The sequence below is a fragment of the Epinephelus lanceolatus genome, chromosome 17 (assembly GCF_041903045.1).
Source record: "Epinephelus lanceolatus isolate andai-2023 chromosome 17, ASM4190304v1, whole genome shotgun sequence".
NCBI classification, from domain to species: domain Eukaryota; kingdom Metazoa; phylum Chordata; class Actinopteri; order Perciformes; family Serranidae; genus Epinephelus; species Epinephelus lanceolatus.
The window spans coordinates 17934619-17956054 of NC_135750.1; the positions used below are offsets into that span (position 1 = coordinate 17934619).

The 21436-nt window shown below is 39.8% G+C and overlaps 1 protein-coding gene across 1 annotated transcript in view; it reads right to left on the bottom strand.

Annotated features, from left to right (window-relative positions):
- Window positions 1-21436, bottom strand: part of LOC117248498 (VPS10 domain-containing receptor SorCS3) — a 62010-nt gene that overhangs the window by 30041 nt on the left and 10533 nt on the right. Inside the window, exons 2-8 of the mRNA XM_033613639.2 lie at window positions 10229-10296; window positions 4182-4281; window positions 3847-4005; window positions 3627-3700; window positions 2721-2785; window positions 1960-2078; window positions 179-268 (exon numbers count right to left, since the gene is read on the bottom strand). Coding sequence (XP_033469530.2) covers window positions 179-268; window positions 1960-2078; window positions 2721-2785; window positions 3627-3700; window positions 3847-4005; window positions 4182-4281; window positions 10229-10296 — 675 coding nt within the window. The remainder of the gene's footprint in view (window positions 1-178; window positions 269-1959; window positions 2079-2720; window positions 2786-3626; window positions 3701-3846; window positions 4006-4181; window positions 4282-10228; window positions 10297-21436) is intronic.

Genomic DNA, 21436 nt, shown 5'->3' on the forward strand with positions numbered 1-21436 from the left:
AATTGTCATATTATTTTATGTGTATTGACTGAAAATGAATGCTTTAAAAAAATCCTCTCATTTCTTCTCAAACCCTGATCGAAGCCGTGATTAATCACAGATTTTTCTCAGTAAAGCTTTGATGCCCAAACACTCATATTCAGGACAGCCCTAGCTGATTGGTGTCTTTGCTGCTTACCTTCGGAAGACAATATTTAGGCAATTTCATCCGCTTGAAGGACTCTCTCATGTAGGAGACGAAGTAGCTGGCTCGTCCTGACTTGGTTACCTTTGCATGAAATAAGAGAAGCCTTGTCATTCCTTAAATAGACCACATATACATATTTTAGTGTCGCTTCACATAACACCTTGTTTTTCTCTATTTTAGGTCAGCGACTCTTTTATTTGCATTTTGATTGATGCCACGAGTTTTTACTACATAGAGAGGACTATGTAGACTGTCCGGAAAATGCAAAAACAAAATGGGATGAGAGTGTTGTTTTTTTTTAACAAGACAGAGTCACATCCCAAAAGTGAAATGAGGACATGAAGCTAAACCATCTCCTGAAGGAGGTGTATTAATTTGCAACGCATGACTGACTTGATGAAAAAACGCTTGCAATTTTACTCCACAGTGTCGAAAGCAGACTGAAATTACAAGCACAACAGAAATTATTATCATTATCTCAATTAGTCTAAAGCTAAGAGGCACTGAAAATCGTCTTGGCTTTATCTACAGTGCGCCTTGAAGATCTTAATGCACTAGCACTTTCCTGTCCACTTACAGGCAGGGCAACACTACTTGATTGCTTATTTTCTAATCAACTAGAAGGATGGTGTTTGTCCCCCAACACACTACATTAGGGCTCTAATGGAATAATCTATCGAAAATCAATGAGCTGCATTTTCCCAGGCCACATTTTTGAGGATGTTGCACTTGGCTGTTCCTCCTCTCCCAAGAGACTTTGGAGGTGTTGAAGACTGCTTATTTCGTTGTAGCCCAATCGATAACCTCATTACTCTTTGTCAAGTTAAATCCAACTGCCCCGAGCAATGAAAGTCACAAGAAAGTCATCTGTGCCACCACAGCATCGCACAGACACTCTCCATGTCCAGTTATTTTCACCAGACATCTTCCTCGTGTCTGCCTCCGCCTTGACGGTCAATCTCATCTCGGCTAAATGCAATTTGGGCATTTTATTGAATCACCATTTCTGAATCACACTGTGATATATTTTTTTCATACATTCTCATTCTTACATCGCAGCCATTCCAATCAAGTCTGTGGATTAAGTGTGTTGAAAGTGAAACTGGGTCACAGCTAAAGTACGGCTGCTGCAACATCATATCATATCAAAAGATTAAATCTGTGGATAAATAAATTAAAAAACCCAACAGCAAACATTTATTCAAAATGGCAGAGTGCAGAGAGATTCACTACAAACACTAGAAAACTGCCATCATTTTTATTTTCCTGGAACTTAGCTGGAGTCTAACAAGGATGACCAAAATGCATCAAGGCTGACCAGCAGAGAGAAAATTACTTAGCTCTGGATGGAAATCAATGACAGCGGAGGGCATTTGAAAATTAAATTTCTAATAATGACCCTGACTGCCTCTCACTAATTGGAGTCAAAGTCAGAGCGAATGGTAATCAGGACACCAACCTGTCTATTCACAGTCCTTTTTGCCGTGAGATCTCAGCTAGCAAACACATTTTTCAGGGCATGGAGTGTGTCTGTGTGGAAAGTCAAAACACTGAGCACGAGACACATGAACGAGACAAAACATAATCAAAACACACATCGGGCAAGTGGGGAACAGGTGTGTTGGGGAAAGCCATTATGTGGGTTTTGATGAAAAAGCATGAAGCACAAAAAACCAAATAAAAAAATAATAAAAACAAAGAAAATTCCACAGAGACAGAAGCCGTTGTGTGCGATGATGAAGAAGGAAAAGGTAATCTATTACTACACAAACCTGTGTGAAAACATATTCATCCTGCACAACCAGCGAGTTGGTGTCTACATGTCCAGGGAAGAGGTACAGTCGGCTGCCTTCTGTGCAGCGTTGGGCTCTGCACTTCACGTACTGGGCGCCTGGAGGGAGGCGAAAGGAAATCAATCAGAAGTAAATTACAACCATTTACACCTTTAAACTGCACTTTGTATTCACTGGAGCTGCTGTACAGTATGCATAAGCACCCTGGGTTCACCGTTCTGAAACAACTTTAAGCTAACTGTATCAATAATGAAAATATTCAACAACTACAGTGGACAGTCGTCCCTTTTTGCAATTCGAATTTGCTGAGATTCAAGACTAATGCAGTACTTGCGGTGTAATACTCTACAAAAAAAGTTAAGGATTTCCGTCTGTGTGAGACAAAAAGAGTTTGTATGCTAATTCAGAGGCAGATTTTCTCACCGCAGGAGGAATATGAGTATCTGTTCCAATGCAGGAAACCCCTATAATTGGTTTGACAGAATATACCATGCTGTTTAGAAGGGGGGGAGTTGAGGTTTGTCTATGAGACACAGGGGATAGATTACAGAGAAGAAACATCCATCAACCCACTAAAACTCTCCGTTTTTGTCAGGAGACACCTATTCTGCTATACTAGACTTCAGGGACCAATCTGAACAGCAGAACGGGCCTCATCTTCCCCGTGACCTCGCTCTAAATGAGAGGCATGGGGGTCCTGTGGGTCTTGCTACTGCGGCGGACTGGAGTGCAGCACTCACGGCCTTTCGCGATGCGCGTCTCGATGTGGACCACATCTGATTCTCTGTCCAGCCCCATTACCGCCCTTGAAAGAGCGTGAGGGGGGGGGGGGAGATAGAGGAGGAGCAGGAAGAGGTGGAGATGGGGAAGAAAAGGGAAAATGAGAATGAGATAGAAAAAAACAGAAGAGGAGGAGGCCAGGTTGAGTATCACAGCTATAGATGGACTCACATTCCTGTTCTGTGAAAGATGTTTTTATCTCCTGTAAATCAGTCAGTGGAGAATCTGTGCCACCAGCGGCAATTAATCTCAATTCACCAAAGCATCAACACAGGAAACAAACATCAGCTACTCCCAGAAATATCCACCATGGCGAATGTGTGTTGTTATGAAATTGTAGGTGGCTGCGACATCATTTTGAAAAATAACTATCTGACATAATGTGCACAAAGGAATGGTTTTCAAGAGCACAAATAATGCATTTTTTTCGGGTGCCGCTTTACCTGCTGCGCCGTTCTTATTTATCTAACGTCTCGCTGTTCATGCATGTGGAGAGGATGTCCTCCAACCAATGTCCTTTCTTTCACGGCTAAAAAACACTCTTGGGTTTGACACGTACCATGACAAACAGGGATAAACGGGCTCACATCAATATTCAATGCCTTGTGCCCGAGCAGTCGAGATTACTAAATGACAGCGACAACAAAAACAGCATGTCATGTTTGTGCTATGGAAAAAGAAGCACAATATTTCTCCAGGTCTACGTGACATGGATGTAATCAGTTTTGTGCTTGACTGCCATGAGGGGGGATATCTTTTTTTGACAAGAGGTCACTGGATCCTCCTGGAAGCACAGGGTCATGAGCATTATAATTATGCAAATTACAATCAATCAGTGTGCAAAAATAGGATCCACGTAATCATACCAGTAGAACCGGCCTGGCATCACGTTGTCATGGACAAGCTGCCACTTCCTCCCAAAGTCCATCGAACTGTACAGCTGCAAGATAAAATTAGACCGATGTTTGTCAAACGTAGCAAGACATTGCTAATAAGCAGCCATTATGACATCCACAGTAGAATCTCAGTGAAAATAAAAACAGGCTTCAGCATCATATCGTCATTGCGGATTCACTCAGAAGCTACCTTGCTGTCATGACTGTAAGCCAGCATCCAGTTCTCCTGTGCAGGATGGAAGAGCAGGCTCAGGATATTGAAGTTAATGGGATGCTTCTCAAAGCTTGCCCCTTCATCTGAACTGATGAGAACAGCGCTCTCTACCTCTGGGTCGCTAAGCATCATTATCTAAAGTACAGAGGGCCAAACGAGGGATACGGCATTAGAAGAGGGAGAGAAGGAGAGGGAGACACAGATACAGTCATTTGGCAGCAATTTATGAAAAAAAAAAAGTGTAATTTGATGTCAGGACTGAGCTTGTGAGAGCTCAGACAGAGAGATAAAGGCAACAGGGAAGTGCTGACCTTCTGTTTGTTGGTCGGGCAGACGTACAGGTAACTTAAAACCGTCCTTGAGCCCACTTTGTCGTTGAGTTTGGTGTAGGTGCTTCCATAATCAGAGGATCTGGACACGAACAAAACAAAAACATGTCGTATGTTGGATGAAAAAAGCTACATTAGAGACCTGCCTGAGACAGATTTTAAAGCACCATACCAGTGGGTTTGGCATGTTTTAGCCCATTAACCGCAAATCAGTTATCCTTCGCGTGACTGCATCCTCCAAAGCATACCATACGTTTTAGATTGATTTTCTACCTCTCAGGCAGCCTTTTGCTTTATGGAAAGAAAATCAACTTGCAGGGGGAGCGACTAGCTTCATGCTAATGTGTTATGTTTTGTTTTTGTTGCTCTTATAAAGTACTTTGATGGAATCCTGCAAGAAATGTGCCTTCCCAAAGAAGTATGCTGTCATTACTCCACTAGCTGTCTACTGTAGGTGCTCAAATTATTAAAAAGGACCAAATGGGGGAAAAAATAACATGTAAAAACGCACTCACTAATGGAAGAGTCTGCTCTTTACTCAGCCAACATGTTTCTACACAGGGTGGCGGCTGAATAAAAAGCAGAGCTCTCAAGTAGTCAGTTGGTGTTGCAGAGATTTACAGAAATGTGCTGTGCAAACAGACTGATTAAATTAATAACTGTTAAAGGGACCCTGTGGAGTTTTTGAAAAGAGTGGGAAATGTTTTGATGAATTTGTACTCATTTTGTTTGCATCTTGTGTTCCTGTGTTGCCAAATGTTTTCAATGGAAGGAAGCAAAAGTCTGCTCAGAAAGTTGCTGGATGTCGCAACATTACATCACAATTTATTTGCATATCTGTCACATCATTGCCAAACAAAATGTTGGTATTGTATGTTTCAATGAGCCACAGTTATGTTACATATGTGTATTTGATATGGCTCATTTCAACATTTCTAAAGTGACATAGTTCTGATTACATGTATATGAGATGACTGTCATCAGAGAGGTGGAGGGGATGATGGATGGAGCAACCCGGTCTCACTCTGAAGTTGCCGAAATCTGGAGCTTGGGCAATGACTTGCGGCGTCAGACACCAACGAAATAGCCATCCTTTAATGTTGGCATGATACGTGGCCGGTTGCTGTTACAGTTTAATGGCACCGGCAGCATCAGGGGGAAACGGGAACGGCAGGACAAGAACGATAGTTAAGGCGGCGAAAGTTCAAGAGGTGCGGGCGGGAGGGGTGGTGGATGGGTCAAACAAACACCGACTTTCACCTGAGAGAGTGGTGTTTGCCTCCTCTAAGAGTATAAAGCCAAACCCTAGCCTGAGTGTCAGACTGAAGCTCCCAGAACCTTCAGTCTGACATGGCTTCCATTGAAGGCGATTTACAAGGGGGAGGGAATTTGATTTTTTCCCTAACCAATCAGTAGAGGTCAACGACTCACCCAGAATCTGATGTCATTAGTACCCATGCCTCGGGGGTGCCGAAAACAAGCAAGCATTGCCCGTTTAAAATGTCTCCGTCGTCGTGCACGCCCAGCTGCATCGCTGTTAAATCCAGTTTAGCAGCTTCCTTAATTTGGTCCATTAACACGGGTAGTGGCGAAATACCTCAATAGCATCGTCAATGTGGTTTGTAGGGTCTGTAGCGGTCGCCATTGTTGCTATCCTCACCAGTTACCCACCAGTGTACAGCTAGACATCAGCGTGGCGCTGATTGGCTAATCGCTAGAGCCGCCCCCACCCCTGGCGTTCATTGGTCCGTCCAGCGTTTGGACGAGATAAATCGCAAATTCATTGAAGTATGCCAGACCAGAGATGCAAGCCTACTCAGTTGAGTGGGCGGGGTCTGTGGTCTGGAACCAGGCTGGCCAAACCCTATTCTTTTTTCCTAAACCCAACCACGTGCGACGTAATGCTTTTATTTTGAAAGAGACTGTATGTAAACAGTAAATTTCCTGTGAAAGTGGAAGTGTATTTTGAAAGAAGACAATGCACATAACACCGAGGGTACCTTTCATGTCGTATCTGGACATGGAAAGTCCATGACCAAATCAATATGTGATGAGGTTGGAGTGAGAATGTGTTGGATGGAATGACACCTAGTTCGAGACCGACAAACAACGGATGGTTTTAGCAAGACATCAGCAGCATGAAGCAAGTGTGGTAGCTTTCTGCATTAAAAAATGTTGACATATTCATTAGGCATCTCTTACTTGCAACTACAATACCATTCAGCAAAACGTAGCTTTGACAAACACATTATGCAGACTAAATATTCACTTCACACGTGTCAAGCAAGTCCTTGCAGGCTGGATTTCATGCTACACTGACATGTAATGAAACCAGCAGCTGCCTGCAAGATAGGAAATCGATTTATGAAACTCAAGTTTGCCTTGGAAAATGGTCAACAGTAATGTAAGCGTATACAGTAAATGCAATTTGCAGTCAAAGGACTGAAACCTCCAACACAAGCAGAGTCCTTGAATATAACAAAATCCTGAGTGATGAACACATTGTTATCTTACAGCAGATGAGCCATTACTCTCCTTTCATGTTGGTAGATGTTTGTACATTGAAGACAGTGAGGAAAGAATTTGAAGACATCCTTTCGAGAGCAGTGGGGGAATCCTTTCATGCTGTTTTTTTTTTAAATCTCAAATTAGTGGCCTTTTGTTCTCTCTGTTTGCAACTGACTGAGAGATTTAGTTTCAGCCCCTTGTGTTCAGATTTCTCTTCAGCTGGGGAAGCTTAAATGTGGCATTTCAGTCACTATAGCACAACAAATTAGCGCCACAAAGACGACAAATACAGGTTTACGTTGTTGTAAAAATGCAGATCAAAGGAAAGGAAATAAATGAGAATAAATGACACAGTTCTTGGTCCTTATTAATTAAATGTGTTTAAATTTAATAAGTCATTAAAGTCTGTCACAACATGGAAGAACTGCCTGCCCCTAACAAGTCCATGCATCCCATGACTAGGGCATGTGTTTGTCATCCCAATTTCCATATTTCTCCTCGCCACAAACAGCCGATCCACGCTCTCAGTTCTACCTGAGTGCCTCCAAATGTAATTTCACTGCATAATTGGATAGATACCCAGTGTCTGCTATCATTGTCTGTGCATTAATCTGAATCGTCCCATTTGGTGCTGACATTGTTTACAAAGACTTACCCCTCAACACATTTGTATTTGCGCTTAAGTACTCCTTTCAGTTGTCTTTGATTGAGGCTGGAAGAAAGCCTCTTAAATGATGTTATTACCTCGTGAAGTTTCTTTTGCAGAAAGGTTAGCCAACTAAAAACACAAAGGGGCTCGATGCGTGTTTAGATAGCTTCTGCAAGTCACCCACTGATGTGCACACTGCATTCTGCCACCAACAGTGGCCCGCAGCTGTAGTCATAAATCATTTAGTGTGTGTTATCACAGAAATCATTTACTCCCGTTTCTTTTCATAACATTCAAATCTCTGCTTTTCTAATACCCATACTAAGAGCCTTCGTGCACCCCCTGAGGTACACTCTAATTTACTCGTGGTGCTATTGTTAAGCAGACACCTTGATGATGGAAGACCTCCTGTACACAATATGGGATTTCAAAACGTGTCAAGTCGGGTGTAAATCTTAGCTGCGCCTCTGGTGAAACAGATATTAATTTGAAACTCTATGCTTGGCGGACTGATGGTCTCTTTTTCACGTGTATTTCAGAATGAAATGAGTTCTCTGCAGGCTACAGGGGAGGTGAGAAAAAAGCCATATCAGAGGCTGGATTGGCCTCTGTGGTATAATCCTTAATGAATTCCATTCTTATTTATGATCTGACAGGGCACTGTAACTCACCTCTCAATACATACTGAATGGAATTACTACGGCTATACAGTAGAAATTGCATGTCAATCGCTTCTGAAACAAAAGGTTACGGATGACAATCAATCAAAAAACTCCATCAGGAAGTTTCTAGGTCAAAGGAAACGAGACACAAACTAAAGATCTTGCAGATAAGTTTTCACGTTTATCTTTTCAATAGTCTTTCAGAAAGTTTCTCAGGATAGACGGAAAACAGGTTGGGCCTTATCTAAAAGTTTGGTTTTCAGTCATGTATAGGACTGAAGAAGAGCTCGGTAATATGGCCTATAAATAACATTGTGATAATTTTAGGCTATATTGCAAAACACAATATATATCTGATATTTTAAAATCTCTTCAAAACAACTGTAGACCACTAACATACTAAATAAACTACAGTTGTGATGAAGTTAATTAGAGTATAGTTATAATAAAGTTCTACTGTTTAAATTAAATAAAGCGCTGTTACAACAAAGTCAAAGTACTGTATTTTTATGATAAAGTTAAATAAACCATCATTACAATATAGTTCAATAAAGGATTGTTACAATAAATTGTAATAAATCTAAATAAAGTAGTGGTACAACAAAGTAAAAGTACTGTTATAGTGCAGTATAATAAAATACTTTTATGACAAAGTTAAATTAATTATTACAACATAGTTTAATAAAATGCTGTTACAATAAAGCTATAGTACTGTTAAAGTTAAATAAACTACCTTCACAATTAAGTTAGTTAGACAGAGTACTGTTACAACAAAGTAAAAGTACTGTTATTGTAAAGGTAAATAAAGTACTATTATAATTCAGTTAAATAAACTACACTCAAAATAAAGTTAAAGTACTGTTATAATAAAGTCAGATAAATTACTGTTATAATAAAGTTTAATAAAGTATTAGTACAATAAAGTTAAATAAAATTACATAAATTACAGCCACAATAAAGTTAAATACAGTGCTGTCTTAATGAAGTTAAATAAAGTACTGTTACAATAAAGTTAAATAAAGTAATGTTACAATAAAGTTAAATAAGGCACTGTTATAATAAAGTTAAATAAAGTACTGTTACAATAAAGTTAAATAAAGTAATGTTACAATAAAGTTAAATAAAGTAATGTTACAATAAATTTAAATAAAGTAATGTTACAATAAAGTTAAATAAGGCACTGTTATAATAAAGTTAAATAAAGTACTGTTACAATAAAGTTGAATAAAGTAACATTACAATAAATTTAAATAAAGTAATGTTACAATAAAGTTAAATAAAGTAATGTTACAATAAAGTTAAATAAGGCACTGTTATAATAAAGTTAATTAAAGTACTGTTACAATAAAGTTAAATAAGGCACTGTTACAATAAAGTTAAATAAAGTAATGTTACAATAAAATTAAATTAAGAACTATTACAATAAAATGAATTAAAGCAGAACCACTGGTGCTTTTATTCTGAAGCACCTGGCTCGTCTCAGGTTGGAAGTGTTGGTGTTTTCTCTGTGAACTTTAAGCTCTGAGTCAACAGTTAGATGTTAGCAGTAAACAGAAAGTTAAACTGTAACTGTAATGCCATTATATGTGACGATTAATTTGTTGTGAGCGCGAAACAAACTAGCAGCTCTCCAGTACGTACATTAAAAATATTTGCATGACGTATTAAATGGTCACAATATGGAGCCCCGCAGATACAAAAAATATGCCTCATTTTGCACACTATCGCCCAACAGAGTGGTCTGGATGGGCGGGGCCACATGTGTGATGTTAACATGTTTGTGACTCTTTTTGTGTGTGTGTGTCTGTGAGAGGGGGAGCTCGAGAGAACTGAAATGTAAAAGCAAATCTCATGTCGGTGGCTTATAATGTCACAATTTATATTCAATGCTACGATACATCGAGTATAATCGATATCGCTGAACTGAAGACTGAAGGAAGCAAAGAGGAGGATGCTTCATTCTGATCTACTTCAGATAGCTTTATTAAAACATACTTCATATTGGCTTCCAGTGTAACTTCATTGTTCATATCCTGGCGACTGAGAACACTATAAATCACACTTACACTACACTGCACCCTCTATGAATATATTATCCTTATTGTTTTGGGGCCTGTGCTTTTGCATTTTTATAAAATCCTTGCAATGATGCCATAACCTTCCTATTTAGATGGAAAAGGAAAAATAGCAATCATTAAAAACAAACTTACCTCCAGAGTGAGCTCTCAGTAACAGCCCCCAGGTTGAAGTCATACAGCTTAGTCAAGATCAGGATCACCTGCAACATAACAGCAACATGCTTAATTATACGCCAGCGTTTGCACTAAAAGGCTTTTGCATAAGTACCCCCCGTACATACATTACCTGTCTAAAGCTAATGATGTGGAATGAATACAACATGTCTGCTACATCCCTTTACTAATAAATATCAGCGTCATACAGTATGTTATCCCAATGACAAGTGATCCTCATGTTGTCAGGAGATGTCAGTCTGCTGGTGGCAGGTTCTGAAGAAAATCCATGTGGGCTGTCAAGAATTGTGTCTGTATCTCATGTGGAATGATACCTACATAACAGCAAAATCTGAACATAATTGTTCACTGAACAATGAAAAGAAATGCAGTCAGCGGCTGCACCGCACAGCCCTCTCTCCTTCTCTTCTTTTTTCTTCCTTTCCTGTCTTGCTTTTATCGTCAAAATAGTCAAGTATCTGCAAAAGCACCAACAAAATGTTGATTTCAAATGTTATTGGAAGATGTTATGTCACTTATTTTACTCGCTGGAAGACGTCCAGCTCCAGTTTTGGCTAAATGCTTTTGCGTGTTCTCTGAGGATGGTTGGACAATGTGTTTCTGGGGAAACAAAAATGTGGCCCATAAAAGCCTGCCAAGGCACAGAGGGCAGAGTGAAATGGTGTGCAAACGAATTATTGTCACTCCAATGGCATTATAAATGACTTCCCATGGGGATGCTCATAACTCAGGATAGAAAGGGGGGGTTGGGGTATGGAGAATTTAGGGCAGGGCAGGGAGGGAGGGAGACGGATGGCAGATAATAACAATCAAGGAGCAGGAACATGGCATAATATGACTAATTTTTTTAAAAAGCTTGAAAGATGGGTCAAAAGCTCAATTACAGTGAGTTTAAACACATTAACCTTATGGGACCCACGGAACAAGTCATTAAACCGAGAAAAGCCACACAAGACTCAGAGGAACAAAGACATGCCTCTAAGTCTGCTTTGAAAATGTTAAAAACCCAATTGACCCACAATTTAGCCATCAAACGGCCACTGTGCATGGCTGGGACTATCTGCATTACAGGTTAATTAACCAATCACACAGAGAGATAAGCATTTGCATAACTAAATGCACCATGTCTGCAAGGTCCAACGCTGGAGTCTGAATCAATTTGGAGTACAGACTTAGTTAAGTGGCTGTGATGTTAGGCCTAATTGCCTGCTTTGAAAAATAGATACGAAAGAAAAACTCTGCCAAACTGTTGATCGTTTGTCTCCTCAGTTCTCTCTTGCTAACAACAATGACTCTGTGTCATGGGACATTACAAATACTATGAGGTAAATTGAATCTGGAATTGATTTTATCAGTGTCAAACTAGAGGCAGTTCATTCACCAACCAGAGGGATTCAAATACCCAGCACTGCAAATTAACCGAGTGAACAACGAATAAATGTTCACAGCTTTATGGGTTTCAATCACTTGCACCATCTTGCACAAGGATCCAATTAAATCAAATGCTCACGAATTTCGTCAAGGACGTAAAGCAGCGTCTAAAAATAGCCCCCAATGGCAAAAACTTGATAACAAAAAGCCTCTCAGCACCCAAGCTGCAATTGTCATTAGGAGCTGCATCTTAAATGTTGTCAACGTGTTTGTGCGGTGGGTTCATTAACAAAAGCTGACCCATTGAATCGGGTCAGCGGAGATCTACCTCAGGGACCAACAGACTAGCAAGGCAGATGACTGTCTGGATGATTTGTCCCTAAGTGGATACATCAAGAGTACATCACTGGAGACTGTGTGTTCCCACGTCTTCAACATTATTGATAGCCGTGCATCTGTGGCTCAAGTCAACAGGGACCAACTACTATACATGCAAATGGTAAGGGGGAGCACATGACCTGCACATAAGATGCGTCACTTAAACTGCGAGAACCCGACAAATGAAGTAGCGTTAACTGCAAATAGGAAGTGTTTATGGAGCAGTCCTGCATTTATGTAAATACTGGAAACAAACAAACACAAAATGGCTTCCAGAATTATTTTGAGCCTTCTAGGTAAATACAATTTTCCATGCGTATCATCGCTCACTTGCATACATGAAATTAAGTATGGACCCTGGAAGGCCAAAAGCAGTGCATTTATTCATGTTTATGTTTTATTGATGTGAGCAAAGAGAGCTTTGCCCCAGGAAAGTCAACCAATCATTTTTCAGATTGGCTCTCACCCTCCGAGGAGTTGGGTTTAGTCATCCTTTTATCCTAACGTTCTATTCTTGTCGCTTTCTTTCCCTTCTTTGCTTCCTTTTTTTTTTACTTTCCGTCATGCTTTTTTCTGTCACTTTCAGTCTCTGACTCTCTTCCATTTAAAAGCAGGCTCTCCAGGTACTTTTTTGGGGTTTTACGTCCAGAATATTTCACAAAAAAAAAAGAAAAAAGAACATTAAATGCACAGAAATGCGCTGTTTGGCCATGCAAAGGTATGAACTATTTCAGATGACTGAACTGGCAGCCTCCATGGCAACAAAGGTGTTACAGCCATGATGTCATGTAATGTATCAGCTTGATGCAAATGCCTCATCCACACACAGACCCGCACTTGCACAGACATGCAGCGTATACACATCCTGACACGTTCCCACAGATTGTTGGACCAAATCAAATTTTTAGAAATTCCATGTCCATCTGTTTTGTTTTTTAGCTCAAATTTTTAAAGTGCTTCAGTGGGACGTGAGAGGCATCTCAACGCCACGTTGGTGGGCAGACGAGACTCCACACAGCTCGCAATTTAGGTATGAATCATCGCTGTGTACTGTACTGCAATATGGCTATTAATAAAATGAAATAGACTGTTGCAGCACATCAGCGCAGTTTTATTGTGCTTTCTAACATCGCGCTGCAAATGAAACCTGTTGCCCCCAGTAAGGCATCATTAAGACAACACCCCTGAAAAACTATTTCTTTAATTGGGTAGTCAAGGGAAAAAAGGGGCCCTTACTCTAAAAAGAAAAATATCACACCTCCAGATTTGTGTTTTTTTCCTTCTCAGGAGTAACACTTCACGGGAAATAGAAACAAGCTTTAGAAATGTGAGAAATAAAGCCACTTTCATGTAGATCTGGCGCTGTTTTTGAACCTAGCCAGAGGGGCCAACTGAAGGATCTAAATTAATTTCCAAGGGACCCCCAAAGTTGATAGCAGTGAGTGATGTAAGGCTCTAAGTAATAACACGGCTAACGGCTCATGCACAGAGAAGCATTGACACATATCTCTATTTTATTTACCTTTAGCATCCAGTGGAAAGTTCACCCCTAAAATGATATGCATTTCCATTCTCATGAATACACATAAGCTTTTGTGTATTGTACTGTAGGGTAAACATATCCAAACACAGGGCCATCTCCTGGGAGTAACCCTTGTCTATTTACCTCCTCTGAGTCTAACCACAACATCAAAATGCCTGACAACTCGCTGAAATGTGTCAACACTAATTAAATCATGTCTTAAATATAAGCTTTCATAAGCTGCTTTTTACCCAAATATGCCATCTTTCTCTGTCAGCTGTCTGGGGGTCAGTTTTTTTGACCTCGTCAGACTTGATGAAAGGAGTAAAGGTGGGCTCGAATCCATCAAAAGATTGAATTAAAACATAATCCGAAAAGACTGGAGCGCAGATGCTCTTTTATTTACCTGGGCTGTGTGTAGATGTGTATGTACAGTAAGTGTATATGTTTGTGTACTTTTTGTGTTTTTCTATTTTCCAACTAGAGAGTCAGGCCATGAACCACATAATATTTTTGTCGATTAGCAGAGTTATAACTATAATAGCTTTATTTAGCCCAGAAAAAAACCTATTTTACAGGAACAGCAAATTCTAATTGACTTAAATGTTTGTATTAAATGTTGTAAATGTATTAAATGTATGTGATTATTAGGAGTTGGTTCATCAGATTAACAGCTGGTGGCGCATTTTCTCATTAAACCAACACGTTCTCATCCCAACTCATCAAAGATTGCTGTTTGGTCAGCGGACTTTCACCTCACAATGCACTAGGTACCGTCCTGCATCTGTTGTCAATGTTCCGGGATTTACACCTATTACATGCCTTGTGTCTTTTCAAAATAAACTTCAGATTATGTACAGTTTCTGCTTGTTAGATGCATACAGTCCTTTTCAAAATAAACTGACAATGTCATAAAACAACTAATGTTTTGGGTTTTGTTCCTTGTGCAAGAAAAACCTGTAGTTAGGTTAAGAAAAAACATCATGATTTGGCTCAACATTCACACGGCAAGTGAATAGCAGCCTCCTGGGTGAGAGTCCAGGGTTTGTTGGACCCATTCACCCCCCCTCCTACTTGAAGTATAGGGACTTTCCAGCTCCTTATATTACATTGTTACTGGCAGCGTTTCAAGCTGACACCTGCAGTGTTAGACACTGACGCTACCCTGCGGTGTAACATACTGCTGTAAAAGCTAGCTTTTTGCAACAGTGACACCAAAATCTCTGACCAAATGGCAACATTTGATGAATTGGAAATGAGAACAGGCTGATTAAACCGCTGCCGAAGAAGAGGACACGAGATGAGGTCATTAAAAGAGCTACAGTCAAAGTGTACTGGCTGTGAAAAAATGTTGAAAATGTGATGGAAACATGACATTCCAGTTTGTTTCATGTTTCATGTGAGGAAGGTTACAGTCTCCTCATCGCTCCATGCAGATCTGATGTTTCTGTCTCTTCAGTAGACATTTAGGTCACATGCTTTATGCATGTCATCATTAAATCGCCATGTCTGTTTCCATTGCACTTTCTTACATTTTATTTAACTGATACACCAACTTTTCCACTTTGGCAAAATGTAAAAACTTGTTTGCTTTTTTTAAATTTCCACTTGCAGTTTTTTAGTGTACAAACTAAAAATGTGTATAAAAACAAATAAATAGAAGTGCACCCACAGACTAGGCCTTAACAGATATCAGATGATATTGGCTTATTGTAGATGTATAGTATCTTCGTACATGCTGACTGATAAGTAAGATTTAATTGCAGTACAGAAATGTTCAACTAGGTTTGAGGTAATTTAGCTAATTTTTACACTTTCAAAATGTCTTGCTTAGTGTGTGTCTTGATTACAATTTTTTTTATAGTGGCTATAATTGATATTTTTTAATTACAATGTATCAAATGGCAATGTGACAATGTGAAAGGGGTCACTCATATTATTAATGGAGGATTATCAACTGAATCTGCAGCTCCACTCAGCTTCACAGAGCTTTATAGTGAGTTTCAGCTCATGGTTTAGCTAGGCACAAAATTGTACATTTTGCTTCACTCTCACTGAGAGATAAAGTGTTCAAGAAACCCACTGTAGATGACCTGCTTAGCACCAATAACAGACAGTTACAGTTACCAACTAGCTGGTCACCATATTAAAGCATTTAGCGGCAAAAGAGCCACATATTTCTTTCAGGAGCTGGAGGAGACCAAAAACAGAGCTAAAAGAATATTGGACTGGATTCCTTCTCCAGTTGGCCACAAACACAACTCCAAATGAATGGTGAATGATAATGTTGCAGTCAAAGGTGTCATATTAAATGGTCACGTTATGTCAATGTTGTGTTCAACATTCAACGTTCAACTTTTTTTCTGCTTCCCTCAAGTAGCCAAAAAAAAACAACACTTAACTGCGATTTAAAAAACTTTATCTAAACATTGTTTGTATACACTGTGTGTTCATGTTGAAAAATATTACTTAATAGTTTTTTTTTCCAGCCTCAGGCACGCAGCACCAGGGCGCCCTGTTAGCTCACTTTAAACAATGATATTATTCTGGAGGCTACATAACATGATGCCAGGAAGCCACTTGGTAAAAGCCTACCGTGATCAAGTGGTTTCCTGTTGTGACTTCGCAATATGTGCATATATGAGCTGGTTGCATTATTTTTTCCAACATGTCATGTCACGTTTTAAAGATGGCCGTTAAGGCTGAGTCTTCAGGACAGTGGCCCCAATTTGGCCCTCTTTGCTGCATGTCATCTCCTCTCTTCCTTCTGCCTCTGCTGTCTCTCTCTCTCTTTCTTTCTCTCACTATCAAATAAAGCAGAAATGCCAAAAAAAAAATCTTAAAATGAAATAAAATATTCAGCATCAGTTTGGCTACAACCCAGACTGCAATATGATACTGTAAAATAGAAGAAATGTGAAGAAACTTATCAGCAAACAGATCAGATCGAATAGAATAACAGCAGTCTCATATAGCATTACAGGTGATATACAAACAGATAAGCAACAAATATATGGTAATAATTTAGACTTAGTCATAATAGGACTGATGATGTCATTGAAATCTAAAATTTCTACAGTCTAAAAAACTCTAAACCATAAAGAGTGTTTTTGAGAGCAAATGGGAGTCTGTAATAGGCCAGGTTGGGGTGATGCCCAGCTTTTACATAATTTTTTCATACCAGTGTCATCGTGCAGATTACCCCAAAATTGACTCCCTGCCATTACTGCTTTGAATAAGAAGCAGAAGAAGTGGTTTGGAAGAGGAAGCCGAGTGAAAAACGTAGTGGGAAGAGCCAAATCTACCAAATAATGCAGATCCATGGGGGCCCCCTAATGCATCCTGGCCATTATCAAACACCAAAAGCTGGCATATCAATGTGAGGAGAGCAAGCTGGGACTTCATTGTTCACCCCCCCACACTGCATTTCACTGGCCTGTTCACGCGGATGCAATCCCGAGGACACAGAAATAAAACCTGTTTCATTTGTTGTTAAGCTCATTACATTCTCAACTTCATTAAGAGAAGGAAGACAGAAGCCGAGGGCATCAAAGAGTCATTTGAGTAATTTGACAAACACTGTGTTTTCCTTAAGTCAACTAGCTAATTAATGTCCTCGATCTCCTACGCGCACTGAGAACCTGTTAGGTCTGTTGTGGACTATCACTTTTAATTTTTATTTCTTGTGATGTGAGGGGGGAAAAGATCACCAGCCAAACAAAAAAAAAGTTGTTTTATGTCCTTTGTTAAGCCAAAAACACACTTAGAGTCTGATATCACCAGAGCAGAAACTAATCTGTGTATCAAAATGAGCTTCCAAACTTTGGTGTCACAACACATCCAACACCAAAGACACAAATTGTAACTTCCCTTTCTCTCTCATACGATTAAAGATTAATATATTCATGCATCCATTAGAAATTATCTGATGCAAACACCTGCAGAGAAAAGAAATACAGTATTGGTTGCGAATTTGCATAAATTTCTTTAAGGCTTGACAGCAGTGAGGGCAAAATCAAGATGCACTGCAAGTGGGTGGAGGGATGAAAAAAAAAAAAAACACCACAACATCTTGATTGTGGCTCTGCGAGGACGTCTCCAAAATAGAGCAGTTAGCAGAAAAGACAAGCGTCTTTAAAGAGAAATGGTGCGGTCGAAGAGAGGCCTTACTCTGTCCTCATCTTATCTGTGGGCCAAATTGATTGTTTGTACTTTTGTGGGTGAAAACATACTCAAAGGATGCTGCTTTCATCAAGTAAAGCCCGGTGAAATGTCCCTTGTGCATTAGTCCAGCTGTCTGTATGTTTGCTTATCCTCCTGACTCCTGAGCTCTGGTCATATAGTCCTGATGCAGCAATCAATTCAGTCCATTATGGGAGGAGGGGGTTGAAATTAATGAAATGGACTGAATAGAAAAGGGTTTCACTTCAAACACAGCACTATTGTGAGGAGATTTTGTGTTATGTCTCTCTGCTGCTAACAGTAGAAAAAACACAGTGCTGTTTGCCATTAAAAGATTGTGACTGTTCTGCTTGGTTTCTTTAAAGAAAGCTTGAGGTAAAAAGTCAATGAAATATGTTTAATGGATAGAAGTATAGAGGTATACGCCTTGCTCTGTTTTTAGTTTTCCTTTGTGTTTGATGTTGACGTCACGGCACAATGCACTGTGGTTTGCACAGAAAAAAAAGGTGAAAAACAAGAGAACGCAGCATTCAAGGACGAACCTGATGGCAATTCTAGAAGTCATTTAAATGTTTTGACACATTTGACAAACTTTTAGTCACATCCCGTGCAATTTAAAATTAATTTAATGCATTGTAAGTGGTGTGGAGAGCCAAAAATACATCATTAGCATTTTGTTCTTACTGTTTTTTTTTTTGTTCAATGCCACTCTTGTTTGTTCGTATTTATTGTTCAGAGGTTGAGGGTACAGTAGTTTGACTACATCTTCTTCTTTTTGTGTGCAATCCTGTTATTCATGAAGCCATGGAGTACGACAGATATTGGAAATTTACCAGGGTGAGATATGATAATATGAAAAATGAATAGGGCTTTTTGTTTTTTTATAAGCACTAGTTAGCATTTTGGGGAACTTTGAGCAATGTAACACCATTCAGACATTTCTTCCAGTCTCTTCAGCTTTTGGCTCCTAATGGCTCGGCTTCTGCCCGCGGGGGTCTGAGCTGGAGCCAAAGGCGGTAGTGGGTCCAAATTGAGATTTTGGAAGAGAGAAGCCCTCCACCTAAAATGACCCTCTTTACTGCCAAAAGTGCTGTGAGACTCAGATCATGAGCTAAATGTGTCCCACATATCCCTGTTTTGTCTTTTCCCCCTTTCACTGATTTGCATTTTTCATAGAGGAAGAAACTGCCTTCCTTCTTTAACTCGACATTTACATGTTTCTATTTCCCATAGAAATTAAGTATTTGTTTGCCAGTTATGTTTAGAGGGAAACAAAAACGCTGCCAGGATTATGTTCGGTGAGAGCGTCTTTTCCAGGCAACAAAGCACTACACTCTTGGACTGAGCTGAAGTCATACTGTAGGACAGTGGAAGTTGGAGGTGATGCCACACTGGGATGTTTCCAGCCAACTGGGCAGGTAAAATTTGTTTTGAGTGTCTTGTCATGATTTGGACTACTTTTTGTGCCATTTGGGTGGTTGCAGATGAAGTCTAGTGAATTTGCTCCTTCTCCTCTGCAGGTATTATAATTCACACTGACAGGGCACTGAGTTTAATGGACTCGACACGCAGCGACTGATAACTGATGGCCAGCAAAACCAAATGTCATTTCTGTTCATTATTACAAGGCTGAAACTTTGGTTACAAAGTCATAGCTCTGTGATTGTAAAAGCTTACATCTGTTCGTATATGAGATGGTGACCTTTTACGTTAAATATAATGTTCTTAAAGTAGATGCATTTTCATTACTTTAACTGGGGTTTCAGGTTCGCCTAATTATACTAATGGAACAGAAGACAAACAAACTGCTACATAATATACATAATACATATCATTCATTTCTTTCTGTATATATAGTATATACATAATAATATACATAATAATGTCCATTACTGATATAGGTATAGGTTACATATGGCAGCATTGGTGGGTGTTCAAGGTGCAGGACTATGGTCAAAGGGAGTTTGCATCTGAGGGCCCTGACACACCAAGCCATCGGTCAATGTCAGGCTGTCGGTGAGTGTCTGTCGCCTTAGCTTTTGCAGTGTATCCCACGCTGCTGGTGCTACTCAGCCCTTTTCAGCTTTTTTCCAGCTGATTTAGCATGTTGAGACGGTGGACCCCATCAGTGAGTGAAATCTCTCTGACTGGTAGTTAAACTGAGTGCACAAAAAAACTGATGTGACAAAGGCAAACAAACGACTAAGGTCAAGAGGGCATGACATCAAAACCAACATGTTATATTAGGGGTTTTTTTAAGTCATTGAGCTCTTTGGCAAAAACAGTTAATAATTGTTGAGGCCTATATTACAAGGCAGGATTTGAAGTTAGAGGTGTAACTTCAGGGTTAACTCAGGGTTTTCAGCACTATGAAGCTGGTTCTCTTTTTACCAAGATAAATCACCATGGCAACTTATGTTGAACAATTAACCTGCTCTGGAGCAGGTTAACTTTAGAATCACATCGCAGCCTGTCAACACCCCAAACTGTGAACAATCAGATCACTGAAGAAAAAGTATCCATGGTCGAAAGAAAAAAGAGGAGCCTATATATTGTAATAAGACAGTAGAATCATTTCATTGTTCCAGGTCTCTATTTGCACTGTTTTAAAAACAGACCTTCTAACAAACAGAGAGATCATTTACAACACTAAACACACAATTATAGCTGTATGCAAAGTTTACTTTAGACAGTGCTGCTACTTTTACTCTCTGATTCCTCACTGCAGCTCAGAATAACATGAGGCACCTACGTGATAAGAAATAGAATAAAACAGATAATATCTTATTAGCAAAATAATCCACACGGTGTTAATTGGCTCCTGTTATTATAAATACCACATTTCAGTCAGGTAGACCTCATCAGTGATTAGCTTGGCTACTTTTCCACCTGTTACTGCAGTAGCAGAATCAGTTATTTTATGTGACACATTCATCATCAACCAACTAAACAGCGAAAAAATACTCTATATACTAATGTCACATAGGCTCATAGCAGTGATACCTGCATGCAATTTTAACCTCAGCCAGCTGTGAGTTTTGGGTTAGTATTTCCAGTGTTTCTACATTTCCATTATAAGATTACAGAGTATTGTTTACATCCCCCTGACATTTTTCTGTCTCGCAGTCCCAGACACATTCAGTACCATTTTCGGTTTGTTAATGTGCTAGCTGGGTAACTAGCATTTGGAATCCGTCTTGTCGGTCTTCCACTTTCCTTTTTTTATATTTTTTGGGGCAGTTTTAGCCTTTAATGACAGTATAGCTGAAGAGGCACATTGGGAGAGAGACTGGGGATGACACACTGCAAAGGGCCACAGGCTGGAATTGAACCGAGGGGCTGCCTATGCCGGGCGCATGCTCTACCACGTGAGCTAGTGGTTGCCCCATCTAGTTTCCATTTTACTACTGCCACCTTCTGGTGTGGATAGTCATTTCCTCTCACACAGCCGCAGAACGTACATGCTGTTTGGCCGTGAGTTGATGGGTTTTTGGTTTGTTTTTTTTTTAGATATTTTTATGGGCATTTTTTGCCTTTAATTGATAGGATAGTGAAGTGTGAAAGGGGGAGAGAGAGAGGGAGAGACATGCAGCAAAGGGCCACAGGCTGGAGTCGAACCCGGGCCGCTGCGGCAACAGCCTTGTACATGGGGCGCCTGCTCTACCACTAAGCCACCAACGCCCCAGTTGATGTTTTTGTTGTGTTCAAGTGCA